Raw genomic sequence first — 15,519 nt, 5'->3', positions numbered from 1 at the left:
TGGCTCACCCTTTTTGTTGTTATTCACCTTATTGTTTTCAGTTAAGAAGGAATATGAAATCCATCAGGACTCGAGTGGTAAAGAAGCGGGTCAAGCCTCGGGATCCTCTCATACCCAATGTGTTGATCCCAATCCAGGAAGAAAGTTTTGAGTTGCCCGAGCAGTGGAGTGTTGATAGATAGTGTGGGTGTTTGAATAAAAGTTGAACTTAGTTTAAAATGAAATAGACAATGGTTTGTAATAAAGGGAGTTTGTGAGAATTTGAAAATGGTTTGTAATAAAATAGATAGTGGTTCTTGTTTTCATACTTCAACCTAAAAAAAAGATCCTGGTTAGTATTAAAGGGGTTTAATTTCATTTCTTTATTAATTGTTAATCAGATAATACAGGTTTGGTGATTAGCTAGTAACCCCCAGACTTATACCCCGGGTCTGTAGGGCGTTACAGAACTTGTCTCGGTTCCAACCGACCGAGAATGTGAACTATGTTCCATCTGAAAGATGAAATTATAAGATGAGAATTACAAAATAAGAAAGTAAACTCACTAAATTTGATTACCTTTACAATTGATAAAAGACCAATTTATTACAAAAGTAGAAAAAAGTGTAAGATGATTAAGGAAATATGATGAAATAGTTTGTACGAAAAATGTGAATTTTAGAATAGACAACTAGACTTATGATTAAGGTTAAATAGCGGACTGGCCCAAAACTTAAACATACATCAATACTATGAAAAGACTAGGCAGATACATTATATATATATATATATATATATATGGGTTATATGGAGACCTACCTAAATTGGAGACCTGAAAACCTACTTTATAACTGTGAGATTAGATTGCATTATCCCATTAAATTAAATCAAATTTATTATTCTGCAGTGAGAATAATTAATCAATTCTAATATTTTATTTATTTCCCGTGCATCACTCCCCATCCCCTCGTCATTTTGTAGTACATTTTAAGTGCAACTAAGTACTACATTTTAACTGCAAATAAGTACTACATTTTAATTGCAAACAAGTACGTGATGCTCAGAACACATGCCTCATAGTATGTTATGCAAACCGTTTTTCAAAACAAAGTTTCTTGTTCTACAACCACTAAACATCCATAATTTCGTTATTTTAAAATATAGTCTCAAATTAACTTAATTTTCATCTATATATACTAGGTCGACATAGTTTAATATTTTATTAATATTACAATTTATATCGATAATAGTGAGTTTTGTATTATGCATCAGGAAGGGTTGAATCACTTATAAAGTGTACAACAAATATATAAGTCGTGTATTGCAGTAAAAAAATAGTGCATGATAATAAGGTGTTTAACAAGTTTGCTTATTTGGACTAAAAAAACAATGCATAATATTTTTGACGTAAGACAAAACAAGTTTTGATGAAGAACACTATCATGACAAAAATAACATTACTGCATAAACACCTAGCATAAAGTAACATACTGCATAATGTGTTGCAAAAAGTTTAAACAAGAAAGCAGAATATTTGAAATTTTTATATATTCATCCTAGATATTAAAAAAAATATTCTCATGAACATATAATATTTTTATTGTTGATCTATATTCATATATAAAATTACAAATACTAAAATATTAAATGTTATAATTTTATTTTTTTATAGACCAAAGTTTAGGACCCCACAATTTGTAAAAAAATGATTTGAAAAACAAAACCTTGGAACATCTAATTCTTACAGAGTTTAACAGTTTTTCATTATATTAAAAAATTAAAAGAAAATTATTGACAAAATTATATCAGTGAAATTAACAAAAATATACTAAAAAAATAAATTGTAATGCATGATTGCATTTTGTTGTATCTTAATTAGTTTTATAAAATTATCACAAACTTACAAATAAATAATACTAACAACTTGGTGTTTGTATCAAAATGAAATTGTGTTGAGATTACGTTAATATATTTATCCTATTTTTTTCAAAATAATATTTTTATATATTTATACTGTGTGATTGATAATATGTGTGATTAACTGAACGTGCTTCACATTTTTTTGGAGTTAAGTTTTGACAAAGTTCATAAAATGTAATCCGTTGGATCAAAATTCATCCAAGGGCATATACCATGGATCTCCAAGTCTCCAATTTATTCACGGTCTCCGATAAATTTATATATATATATAGGCCTTTACCTCGAAGAACCATCTTATATGGAGAATCGTGGAGAATCATTATTTTTATTATAAAATCTCATCATAAATTGTAAAATTTTATTTTAAAAAATATAAAATTCTATGCTAATCTAGAATAATAAATTTAATAAAAAATTTAACAATTAAAATTTGATAAAATTACTTGATTTTAAATTTGATTCTACAGTGGAATAATATTTAATAAGTGTGATTCTAATATAATTCTGCTATACAACCAATTTAAACTTTTTAATAATTTTAATTATTTTTTAAATAAAAAAATTGTGTAACTTTGATTTTTAACTTGATAATTAAAATTTATAATTATAAATGATGAAAAATAAAATAAATGATATATTATAAATTTTTTAAATAATGGTTCTCCACGATTCTGTGTATAGATACTCCATTGAGTGCTACCCTATATATATATATATATATTATGCAATTCAGGACAGTTTAAATCACGAGGGTAAATTCGTAAATTATAAATCGCATCACAACCCACGGCTTAAAAATACTTAAACCATGACCGAGAACTTTAAATCACATGGTGGTGGTGGACGGGTGATTTGTGCGAATTGATGATATCACAGTGCTTAAAATTTTACAAATTCTCTTAAAATTCCACCAAAATGCCACTTAAAGGTTTATTGTATATTGAGTTAAATTTAGTTGCAATAAGATAATTCATTGAATTTTGTTTCTTTTACCATTTTTACTTAATTTTGAACATGTGGTTAAAATAATGTAATAAATGAATATATAAGAAGTATATAAAATTACATACCATTTTTTTATATCTTAAAAGAATGTGGTGTTGGATTATCAAAAGTTAAAAATAAAAAAATGTATTATAAATCATAAGTAATTAGATTAAAATATAAAGTACAATATAAAATAGGATAAAAACCGATCAAAATTGAAGTAGAAGGTTTACAATGGCTAAAAAAAGGTAAAAGATAGAAAGAAAAAGAAATGTATAATTTGAATGTTGATTTAGAAAAATAAGTTATGAATGAATGAATGAATTATAAATGGGAATTTAGGAAAATAGTAAAATGAAATCAGGGCAATATAAGTAAATAAATAAGCAATAAAAGGCAAAAAAGAAAGAAACAGTAAATTGGTAAGGATTGCGGTTACAAGCGGCAAGAGGAGAAAGGAAAAGGAGAGGAAGAAAAAAACAGCGAGCGGGGGGGTGGTAAGGGTATCCATCCAATCCATTGAGAAGGGGGATGATGTTAAAGAAGCGAAAGAAGAAGGGACGGCCTTCTCTCCTGGACATTCAGAAGCAGCGCAATCTTCTTCTTCTTCAACAACAACAACAACAACAATCTCCTTCGGACGACGATGACCGTAAACACAAAAAAGTCAAGCTCGTTGTTCGCCTGCCTCACTCTCACTCTCACTCTCACTCCAATCTATCACCCACCAATTCTAATTCACCTTACACTCTTCACCATCACCAGGTCCATTCCTTTTCTTTTAATTTTCTTCTTTCATTTTTCAAGACCTTGCTTTATATACCATGGAAATTGGCGGTTGGATTTTGTTGATCATTTTTATGATTTTGTGGGGTTTTTTATTTATCTGTTTCCATATTTATTTATTTATTTATTTCCCCATCTTTCTTCCTGATTGGGAAAACTTCATTTTATTTTATTTTGTCTTTTGTTTAATTATTATTATTCACCTTTTCTGTATGATGTGTACCAAACCAATTGTTTATGTTTACTACTACTACACTAGTTTCCTAACTACCTGGTTTGTTTATGTGGTGTGGTGGTGCATTAATTTTTTGCAGGGTGAAAAGGTTGTGAAAGCGACTCGCTGTGTCCAAGGTACAGATCTTCGTGTACTCTATTGGTATCAAAGCCTAAACAAATACTATGGGCTTTCTTTTTCATGATTTTTAATTGTTTGCACGTATTTATGCAATTTCTGGACAGGTGCAAGTTCAGGACCCACTACACCTTTACCAGACAATAAGTTGTTGCTCTTCATTCTTGACAGGCTTCAAAAGTACTACTAACTTACTTCTTTTTGCCTTCCAGATGTCCCTTATGTTTTTCTACTGTTTATGCCCCCCCCCCTCCTTTTCATTTATATTTACTCACTCAACTGCAGGAAGGATAAGCATGATGTTTTCTCCCAGCCCGTCAACCCCGATGAGGTGAGTCTCTGTTTATTCTTCTGTCTATTATCTTCTTCATACATGCTTCCTGAAATGGTTTCTTTAATACTTTTTGTGCAGCTGCCTGATTACCATGACATTATTCAGCATCCTATGGACTTCGGGACTGTCAGGAACAAACTTGAAGCCGGATTCTACTCAAACTTGGAACAACTGGAGGTTGGTTGTTGACTATGTGATTTATGTTTTTAATTAAATTACCAGCACACGTGTGACTTGTGACGATGATTACAAAACTAGATAATTACAATGTTGATGTTTTTGCGAATCTGTTTCTTTTGCTCATCATGAATTCATGATAGTTTTTGTGTATATTGATAAATTTGAAGTCATGTTTGATGAGCACTGTAGTTCTAATTTATCTACTAGCAACTAGCAAGTTAAAATGCAAAGAACTACTAAATTCAGTATAATCCTATTTGGTAGAATAAATACATTTCATTCCTAGAATACTTTAACCTTTTCTTGATTTGCACCATCATGAGTCGATGGATACAATCGAGGGCCGAAGAAATCTGTAGAAATGAAGAATTGTAGTAATTGGAATAAATATTTTTAATGAAGCTTTTATAGGGTACTCAGGAACAAAAGGTCAATAAGTTTGGGTTCTATAATGTATTCCGGATGCAATTTAGAATTCTGACAGCATGAAATATTCTATAATTAATGTGTTTTTCTTTGTTTTACACATATTTTTTAATCAGTATATCATTCTTTCTTGATCGTATATAATCACTTCAGGATGTGATTTTGGCTGGCTTGTTTGTAAATAGGCTTCATGTCACAATAGGAGAAATATCTTGCTGGGCATTGAATTTTATTTATACAAAGATAGCATGATGCTTGAGTTTCTTTTATGATTTACCTTTGCAGCTCCGTAAATTTAACATGTCGAGGAGGTACTTGTTAAATTTGACCTGCTCAGATGCAAACTTGAATTTGTTTTTTTTTTGATGTTGGGGTAAAAATAAAAACTCTGCGGATGACTCATTATCCCTTTTGGTTTTCTGGATGTATGTTTAATAAAATCTAAAAGTTGTATCTGACCTCTTTCCTCCTGGTATCCAGACAGACGTGTTCTTGATTTGCTCAAATGCAATGCAATATAATTCATCAAATACTGTTTTCTTTCGGCAGGTAAGTCATAGTCGTCTTCATCCATTTAAAGATTGTAACACATTTTTTCTGTTCATGCTCACTTCCTTTGTTTCTTATAGGCACGGTCCATACAAGAACTCGCAAAACGAGACTTTGAAAACCTGCGGCAGGAAGGTGATGATGGGGAACTGCAACCAAAAGTTGTCAAAAGAGGCAGGCCACCAGGAAAGCAGCAGAAAAATCCTAGTGGTAGTTCCTCTGCAGACCGTATTGCTCCTGAGCTCTCAACAGGTGTTACTCTTGCCACCGAGGAAGACAATACAATGGGGTCGAATTCTTACAATCTAAGAAAAGCACCTACAATGTCCAAGATTTTGTCAGCTGATATGGCACTTAATACCCACCGCTCTCGTAATGGTGAAAAGTACTCTGAGTGGTTGGCTGACTGGAACGATGAATTTCCAGGTTTAAATTAACTTTAGCCTTTATTGTGTTCCCTTCAACTATACATTTAATAGTACAGAGGTCCCCAAGTCTCGATCTAACTGTATTTTTTTGCTTAACTAAATAAGCCCGGTTACTACGTAATTGCTACATTTATCATGAAAATTGTATTCATTATCGTTATTATACATTACGTCAGTCGATGATAAGATTAAAATGGCAGGGGTCCAAACTAAAGTTATCCCAGTTTAACCCGAAAATGATTGGAGTAATTTTTAAGTTGTAAGACTCTGTTGATACCAAATATCTGCCATGTTTTTTGATTTGATTCTGGGCTGCAGGATATATTCTAAGAGCTGATATGAAGTATGGGAAAAAACACTTTACCATTGACGAGACGAGGCGTCACACTTACAAGCAATTTCATCCCTCGGCTTCTGGCCACGATCCATCACTATTATCTGATCTTGACGGAGATACAAAACAGTTAATTCCAGTATGGCTAATTATTTTGTAATACATATGCGTTTGTGTTAAATTTAGGCCCTGAAAGTTTGAACTTAGTGCTACTTTCAGTTTTCAGTCCTGTTTGCTATCTGCCAAAGTTGTGAAGGGCCGGTTACGTTGGCTGTTACTTTTAAGCTGTGTTCCCGAGTTCAGAAAAGAAACGAAAAAGATAGAAAATAAGCTATTTTCTTTTCTCTAACTCTTTCCAAAATTGGAAAAAAAAATTGTGACAAATATATAAGGAATTTCTTCACAAATCTTTAGGTTTCTTTTCCTTTCCTTCTTAAAATATTACTCGGGAACGAGATAAAGAAATTAAAATTTTCTCTTTCTCTTCCTTTTTTCCAAAAAATATCTCTGGAACACAATGGTAGGCTCTAGTTTAATAGGGTCAATTTTGTGCCGTCAGCGGCTCAGCCATTACCAAAAATTAGTTTAATTATGACATTATTTTTAAAAATTACAAATTTGAGACTCCTAACATTACTTGTAGCATGTTTGAGACACTTAAGGGTACATGGATATTATTTTTTAAATATTTCCGGATTCGGATACGGATATGGATTTTCGGATTCGGATCCGGATATTGGCAGATCCGTATCCGAATTATCCGTTTGACAGCCCTATTTGTAAATATACATGGCTGGTCTGCTGTTTGGTGCATAACTATAGTTTTATGTTCTGACATTGTCATCTTTTACTTGTACATCAGGTTGGTCTACCCTTCGAGCATAGTTATGCTCGAAGTCTGGCTCGGTTTGCTGCGGATCTTGGGCCTGTTGCTTGGAAAGTTGCTTCCAGAAAGCTGGAGAGTGTTTTGCCTCCAGGGGTGAATTTCGGACCTGGTTTCGTGGGAGAAAATGAAGCATCGCCAGAGTCGCCTTTTTCTGCATTCGAGGAACAGAAAATTTCACATAACTTGGCATCTAATGGCAGCCCAGGTAGACCGGTGACTGGATCGACATCATGCGTGAATCAGGATTTTGTACCCAGCATTCTAGGCAAAGATAGCATGCCTGAGGTGGACAAGAGATTATATTCTCAGGAGCTGCTTGTTCAGAGCAGCCCACCTTTTTCTAGTACAGAATCGAGATTGACATTTCAGAATCAGCATGATAATATATTTCACCCCCACACAAATAGTTTTAATGGCATATTTAGGGAGGACATTCTATCTCGGATGGGTTTGGTTGAAGAGAAAATGTTGACAGGACAATCAGGTCCTGGAGATGCTTTATTTAATTCTCAGACACCGGCCTTGATCCCTAGGATTGACTTGACGCCCACTCATTCAAGATTAAGAAACATTACTGGTTCAGATGGTCCTGATTATTCAGATAGTTTGATGATATTACATTCGGAGCAGCTGATGACCCCCGATACTGGTACTGATTTACATGATTTACCTGAAGTGAAAAGTTCGAGTAGACAATCTTGGCAAGCATCATTTCCGCAACCTAGATCATATTCTCTGGCAGTACAACCTTATCAAAATGTCGGACTCCAGGGACAAAGCTCACCTAGTTCAAGATTAGGGGTCGGGTCACCTCAGCAGCCAGATTTGGCGCTACAGCTCTGATTTTGTACTGACCCATTTTTCTTGCATCGGATAAAAATACATTTCTTGTATTGGAGGAGGAGCTAGGAGAGGGAAGCTGTGGGTTTATAAAATATATGCGGTCTTTTTGATCTCCCCAGTATTGGTACGTGTTGGCAAATTATGCCGAGGAAGTGGGGGGGGGGGGGTCTGTTGTGTACAGAGTGTAGCCAAACTATAGGATAAATTTAGAAACTAGTGTGGAAAGAATCTGTAACAATTAGAACCAATGTTCTAAAAATTATAAAGACTTGTTGAGCAACTAGGTCATGGTTCAAACAATGAAAAAAAATAAGGCCGTGTCAACTTGAGCAAACTAGTAGCTGATGTGGAAGCTTCTTTTAATACAAAATTGTGTGCCGCTGTGCAAGCAGAATCCATATACAATAATCTGTGTGATCAGAATACATGAAAAACATGTATACTGGTCATGACATTTTAGTGGGCAGTGGCAATAAAAAGAGGCCGAGATTATATATACCAGTATAGTTTGGGAATTTGCTTATTGAGTAACCCCATAAATTGAGCAATTTTTAATCCATGTCCCGAGATTTAGGGATTGCAAAATAATCCGATCTGACGGATACCCGATTTGAAATCCGAAATTTTGAATTTACCGAACCCGATTTGTTGGATTTGGATTTGGATATGGATTTAATTTTTAAATCCGAAAATTTTTGGATTTGGATATTAGGTATACCGATCCGAAACTCTATCCGAACCCGAAATCCGAAAAAAACCCGAATTATTATATATATATATATATTAGAATTATATATATAACATATTATAATTATATATATATATTATATTTTATGTAATATATATTATAAATATTATTATATAATTTTTAGAACAGATGTTTTTATATTTATATTAAAAATTAACTAATTATAAAGTTTAATGAAATATAATTTAAATGGGCGATAAGGTTTATAAGGTTAACAAAACATCTTTTAGTGATAAATCTAAAATATTGGGTATCAATTGAGTTGAATTTTTAAATATTAGCTATACATATAATAACACAATTAATAATGTGATACAGTGGTTGAATATAGCATGTTAAAAACTCTTTCTCTACAAGTTTCTTGTTCAATCCCAAACCCTTGTAATATCAATAATTATACAAATTTTCAGATTTTGGTTTCGGGTTCGGATTCGGGTTTTGGGTTCGGGTATGAATATCCAATTTAAAAAAATTTCGGGTTTCGGGTATACCTGAATCCATCCGAAATCCGATGGATCAGGTTCGGGTATTCATTTTCGGATATTTTTCGGATTCGAATCGGGTTGGGGTATAAATAAAATTTTCGGGTTTGAATATGGATTCTAAAATACCCGACCCGATCCGACCAGATTGCCATCCCTACCAGGATGGTAATGACCCAAAAGGGGAGCATAATCGTATAAGAAAATACTAGTGTTCTGTGTTATGCCCAAAAATTGGTATTAACAATATTCAGATTGAGATTGATAAAAATAGTTAAAATTGAGGAAAAAATGCCTAAAATTAAGAAACATATAAGATTATCTTTCCATAAAAGAATGGAAGGTGCGCCCTATGTGATGAAGACGCGCCTTATTGAGAAGTGGTTGATGAAAAATTGAGGTCGTCCATGTGTGGGAAGGCGCGCCCTTAAAAGGAAGAGAAGGCGCGCCCTATTACTGTGGAAATGGTAGGGGATTCCTAGATTGGGTCCTTCCAAGAGGCAAAACTTAGGGCGCGCCCTGAGTTGGTAAAATGTTTTAGGAAGACTTCAACATGATTATTTGGACGAGCTCTGTGGAAGATTTAAGGAAGATGGAGATAATTATTATTAACCTATTTGATGCAGGTACTCTATTGAAGAACTCCTTCCTGTAGCTGATAATTATTATTAACCTATTTGATGCAGGTACTCTATTGAAGAACTCCTTCCTGTAGCACATCTACAGGAAAGGCGGTGTCCGTGGTCAGAGACCTCCAGGGGTATGCCTGGACTGAAGGCCACCTCCTGTAGTCAATGGGTGTCCTCATTGGGGATGTGGGGTGAAATCTGGTGTGCGCTTTGGGAGCTCTGTCTCTGTAGTCAACGGGTGTCCTCGTTGGGAGACTTTGGAGTATCCTACACTTTGCACCCAAAAGCTTGGGATCACTTGTCCTGCAATCTGGTAGGGGCTCCTTATCGGGGGACAAGTATGCGTCCAATATTTGGGGTGAACCATGACTATACCTGCGTCCGCGGACTAGAGAAACAGCTGGTAGCGGAGGGTTATCCTTGGCCAGGGAGATGCCTTATATGTGAAGTCTCGAAGCCGCAGACGAGCCTTGGGCCTTTGTGGCTGGGCCTCATCGGCGGACATTCTTAAAGCTAGTAGAAGACGGTTTCCAGTGGGTTTCCTACTGGGCCTCGGGATAAGAAATCTAAGCCCATTATGTTTCTTGTTCTCCAAGAACTACGTGGGCTTGATCCCCTATAAATAGGGGTACGTAGGCAAATTGTAAAGGGTCAGAAGCGAGAGCGCAAAGGAGCCACCTCTAACCCTAAGCAATCTCAGCCCCCAATAATCACCACCACCAAACACTGTTCATCTTTTCCGACGAATACTGTTCATCGGATCCACCGGTTACTGTTCACGTTTCCGATAAAGAACCGCCATCACATATCTTGTTTCCGGCCACAAACCTCAAACTTTGTTGCTCCCAAATTCCTCCATCAACAAATTGGCGTTAGAAGGAGGGGCTATTCAAGATCTGCATCTAGGAGGAAGGATGTCTCAATATCTTGATGGAAGTTTTTATGATGGAAGTTCTGAGGAAGACTCTGATCACGGCTATGAACATGAACCCTATGTTCCGCCAATGACTGACCGTCCTACTCCGGACTTTGGGGGACAGCCGCCTGTGCTCATCAGCAACGCCGACTTGTTGGAACAACTGTATTGCATGTGGCGATGCTTTGAATGGTTTCGATTCAAGGTTGAGCACCGTGGAGCGACGCAAGACCAGGAGGGGTCTTCCCCGCAGCCGTGCAACTCATGCACCTGGAAAAACACCTATGACTGATAGGGATGCCTCAGCCCGTCACGGCCGCACCAGAGAAGGGCGTGTGCCAATAACCCCGCAGCGCCTGGACTATTCCAATGACATGTCCCCAATCATCGAGCTAGTGGAGGAAGATGCTGATGGTTGGGAAATTCTGCGGGCGGATAACTAGGGAGCCACCCATCCGCACTGGTCTTGACGTAGTCTCGAGGAACGCCGACAGGCGGAGTCGATGCCGGAGAATCAGCAATGGGGCTTCGCAGCTTTGAAAGATCGCTTGGGGATCCACTTAGGCGATGATGATTTAAGAATGTTGTTGCTTGAATGGAAAAAAGAAGCTGATCGTGGAGATGTGATGCCCCATGATACAACGCGTGTGCCCCTGAATTCCCAGAAAAATCGGGAGTGGCACCGCGATCATGAGAGAGCTCCTCCCCACAGATCGCTGGATCGATATGGTCGTGGGTATGGAAGCGATCGTTGGAGAAGGCCTCAATGGAGGGGAAGAGGTGGAGGCCGAGGTAGGTACTTAGATGGATACCGTCGCGACAATTACCGCGGCCACCTTGATTCCCGCTAGCATAATCGAGCAGACGGCTATAACTATGCGGAACATGATGATCACAGGGATGTGGAAAACTATGATCGCGGTACGGCTCGAGGCTGCGGTTGGGGTCAAGATTAAAATCAGGGGAGAGATCAAGATCGGGACCCCGAAGTAATTGTGATACCCGAAGACGCCCAGAACACGAACCAGCAGCAAGCCCCTCCAGGGGGAACCAAGTAGAGGTACCTCCAGTGCAACCCCAAGGTCCGCAGCCTCAAATGCAGACCATTCCGGGTGTGGGAACTTTTAATGTGGGAGATCTAAAAAGGCTGCTTAACCACCTGTAAGGAAGAGTGACGACCACAGCTGAAATCCCTTCCCCATTCTCGGTGGCGGTAAGAGAGGCACAGTTGTCGGCCGGGTATCGCAACACTACTAGCGATCTCCGTTTCCACGAAAACTCAGATCCTGTGGAATTCTTGGGTCATTTTAATATAGAGATGGATGTGTACTATAACACCCTCCAAATTCGGGGTATAGATTTGGGGCATTATAAATAACAACTACAAACTATACACTAAACCTGCACAAGCAGAATATAAATATGATAATTACCCCGAACTACTGCTATTAAGAATCTTTTAAGGTTAAGAGTTAAAACAAGAATGACACACTAACTTTATTACAAACCCAAATGAAAACAATTTGTCTCAAGAACTCTCTTTGTTACAAAACTTTATTCTATCTACATTCTCACCACACAAAACTTTTATTCAAACCACACAAAACCTTTATTCAACCCAACATTACTACTTATCCTGTTACACCTGATCTGGTAACTAAAAGCTCTCTTCGGGGATAGGAATGAATACTCTTGGTATAAGAGGGTCCCGCTGCTTGACTCGCTTCTTGACTACGCGGGTCCTGATGGGTTTCATTCTCTACCTTAACTGTAAAACAATAGGAATAACAATAAAAGGGGATGAGCCAAAATTGCTCAACAAGCCTGCAACAATATATATATATATATATATATATATATAGTATAAATAAAGAAGAATAAGTGAACCAATAAGCTGCTGGTTTGAACAACCATCTGTATCTGAATAGAATAATAATTTGCCAACACAGGCGAGTGCCAAATGAACAAGACTGGAAACAAGAACCAACATATGCACTATAACCTGCTGATCAGTCAGGATATAGTGCGGATCTATACCCAACTGCATAGACCCAACCAACATAAGGAGTACTCAGATAGAGGAATTAACAGATAAAATTGATAACATAAATCAATAGAGGATTGAATGAGCTTCACAACGAGTACTCACATGATCAAATCGGTGCACGGAATCACGTTCAAACCTCGGTTTGATTCCAAGAACTCCAAACCCTAATTTCAGAGAATTGGGGATTTTCTTGATTTTTCTGATTTTTTTATGATTAATTAACTAATTAATTACTAATAATTAGCTATTTATATTTATGCAAAATAATACCCCCAAATAAAATTAAGGGGCTAATTACACTCCTAATAAAAATATTTGGCCCCAATTTTTATAATTTTTGGGTATTAATTATGAATTTTTAAATATCCAATAAATACAAAATAAATGCTAAAAATTCCCAAAAATTATGAATATTACAAAAATGCAAAGAAAAATAATGTATGATAATTTCATGATCATATAAAAATAAAAATGTGATTTTTGTGGGGTTTTTGGTACCCGAAGGGGTCCGGAAAAGTCATTTTTCGCGAAAAAAGTAAATTTGTAAAACGTCTAGGGGTTCAAAATAGCGATATGGTATAGGTTGTTTTTGGCAAAATAGGGCCAAAGATTTTGTTTGAAATACGGGCTTTTAAAACACTGTTTGAGCTGTACGGGTTTTGATATAAAATATATAACTTGCGATAAAACATTCAATAAATATCCAAAACACGTTCAGATCAAAACAGACAACACGTAGCACATAATGATTAGGGTTTAATGACTCAACACATTTAATCACATAATAATACACATAATTTATCTTTATTATGATATGATACAAGCGTAATTTCTCGGTCGTTACATTCGCCCCCCTTAACAGGATTCTGTCCTCAGAATCACACTATGCAAATAACTGAGGATACTTTTCTAACATTTCACTTTCGAGCTCCCAGGTTGATTCTTTAACCACTGGGTTTCTCCACAAAACTCTCACTAATGATACAGACTTATTTCTTAATACCCTCTCTTGCCGATATAAAATTCTTATCGGCTGCTCTACATATGACAAATCTGCCTGAAGTTCTATTGGCTCATATTCTATTATATGCCTTGTATCAGGGTTGTACTTCTTAAGCATAGATACATGAAATACGTTGTGAATATGCTGCATATGGGGTGGTAGAGCTAACTCGTACGCAACCTTCCCGACTTTCTTCAAAATTTCAAATGGTCCGACATAGCGAGGTTTCAATTTACCTTTGTTGCCAAATCTAGTTAATCCCTTCCATGGTGATACCTTTAGCAATACATGCTCTCCTTCCTGGTAGTCCATATCTTTTTCTGGATTGATCGGCATATTTACGCTGTCGATTCTGCGCTACTTCAAGTCGCTTGCGGATAAGTTCTACTTTTTCCTTGGTCTGCTGAATCAGTTCTGGACCTAGAATCTTGCGTTCTCCAACTTCATCCCAACATGTAGGTGATCTGCACTTTCTCCCATATAAAGCTTCATAAGGTGGCATCCCGATACTTGCTTGATAGCTGTTATTGTAAGAAAATTCCACTAGCGGTAAGTGTTCATCCCAATTGCCTTCAAAGTCTATTGCGCATACACGTAGCATATCTTCGATTGTTTAAATTGTCCTTTCACTTTGTCCGTCCGTTTGTGGATGATAAGCCGTACTCATGTTCAACTTGGTTCCTAGATATTCTTGGAATTGCCTCCAAAATCTCGAATTGAAACGGGGATCTCGATCCGAAACAATCGATATGGGTACTCCATGACGCATTACGATTTCCTTGAGATATAAGTGCACTAACTTGTCCAGTGAAAATCTTTCGTTGATCAGAAGAAAATGTGCTGATTTCGTTAATCGATCAATGATAACCCAAATTGCATCATGATTCGCTTTTGTCCTTGGAAGTCCCACTATGAAATCCATAGCTAAGTGTTCCCATTTCCATTCTGGAATATCTAGTGTTAGTAATAGTCCGCTCGGACGTTGATGTTCAGCTTTCAACCTTTGGCACGTATAACATTTGTTGACCCATTCCGCTTTCTCTTTCTTCATATTCGGCCACCAAAAGTTTTCTTTCAGGTCTCTGTACATCTTTGTGCTTCCGGGATGAATCGAATATATTGAACTATGAGCATCTTGTAAAATTTCCGCTTTTAATTCCGGTACTTTAGGTATCCAGATCCTTGAAGTAACTCGGAAAATTCCTTTGGTATCCTTCTGACTGGTAATCTCTTCTCCTGTCAAATTGTCAATTTCCTGATCCATTACTTCTTCTTGACACCTTCTTATTTTCTCCAATAGTTCCGGTTGAAAAGTCATAGCGTAAATCCTTTCAGTAGAGTTTTCTGGTACACGAACTTCAATCTCCAATTTATCGAATTCCTTGATTAAGTCCTCTGAAGATGTTAACAGATTCAATCGTTCCTTTCGACTTAACGCGTCTGCTACTATATTGGCCTTGCCTGGATGATAATTGATTGAAACGTCGTAATCCTTGATTAACTCTAGCCAACGTCGTTGTCGCATGTTAAGTTCCTTCTGGGTGAAAATGTACTTCAAGCTTTTATGATCCGTATAAATCTCACATTTTTCTCCGTATAGATAATGTCTTCAAAGCTTCAGTGCAAATACGATTGCTTCTAGTTCGAGATCGTGTGTCGGATATTTCTGTTCATGCGGCTTTAGTTGTCT

At 36.5% G+C, this 15,519-nt stretch overlaps 1 protein-coding gene across 1 annotated transcript; it reads left to right on the top strand.

Moving 5' to 3' along the window:
* Positions 1-3,297: 3,297 nt before the first annotated feature.
* LOC141697846 (uncharacterized) lies at positions 3,298-8,374 on the top strand. Its single transcript, XM_074502401.1, has 9 exons — positions 3,298-3,651; positions 3,987-4,023; positions 4,132-4,204; positions 4,310-4,355; positions 4,437-4,535; positions 5,445-5,513; positions 5,594-5,939; positions 6,260-6,414; positions 7,138-8,374. The coding sequence occupies exons 1-9, from the start codon at positions 3,418-3,420 to the stop codon at positions 8,002-8,004; spliced, it is 1,926 nt and encodes a 641-aa protein (XP_074358502.1). The 5' UTR covers positions 3,298-3,417; the 3' UTR covers positions 8,005-8,374.
* The last annotated feature ends 7,145 nt before the right edge of the window (positions 8,375-15,519 follow it).

The sequence above is a fragment of the Apium graveolens genome, chromosome 11 (assembly GCF_009905375.1).
Source record: "Apium graveolens cultivar Ventura chromosome 11, ASM990537v1, whole genome shotgun sequence".
In the NCBI taxonomy this organism is placed as follows: domain Eukaryota; kingdom Viridiplantae; phylum Streptophyta; class Magnoliopsida; order Apiales; family Apiaceae; genus Apium; species Apium graveolens.
This window is presented reverse-complemented; position numbering and strand designations above follow the sequence as displayed.

What these genes read in the sequence shown, in the direction of transcription:
- LOC141697846 (XM_074502401.1), top strand. Translation starts at nt 3,418, where the DNA reads ATGATGTTAAAGAAGCGAAAGAAGAAGGGACGGCCTTCTCTCCTGGAC. An exon ending in AGCGACTCGCTGTGTCCAAG is followed by an intron (nt 4,024 to 4,131) that starts GTACAGATCTTC and finishes ATTTCTGGACAG; the next exon opens with GTGCAAGTTCAGGACCCACT. An exon ending in ATACAAAACAGTTAATTCCA is followed by an intron (nt 6,415 to 7,137) that starts GTATGGCTAATT and finishes CTTGTACATCAG; the next exon opens with GTTGGTCTACCCTTCGAGCA.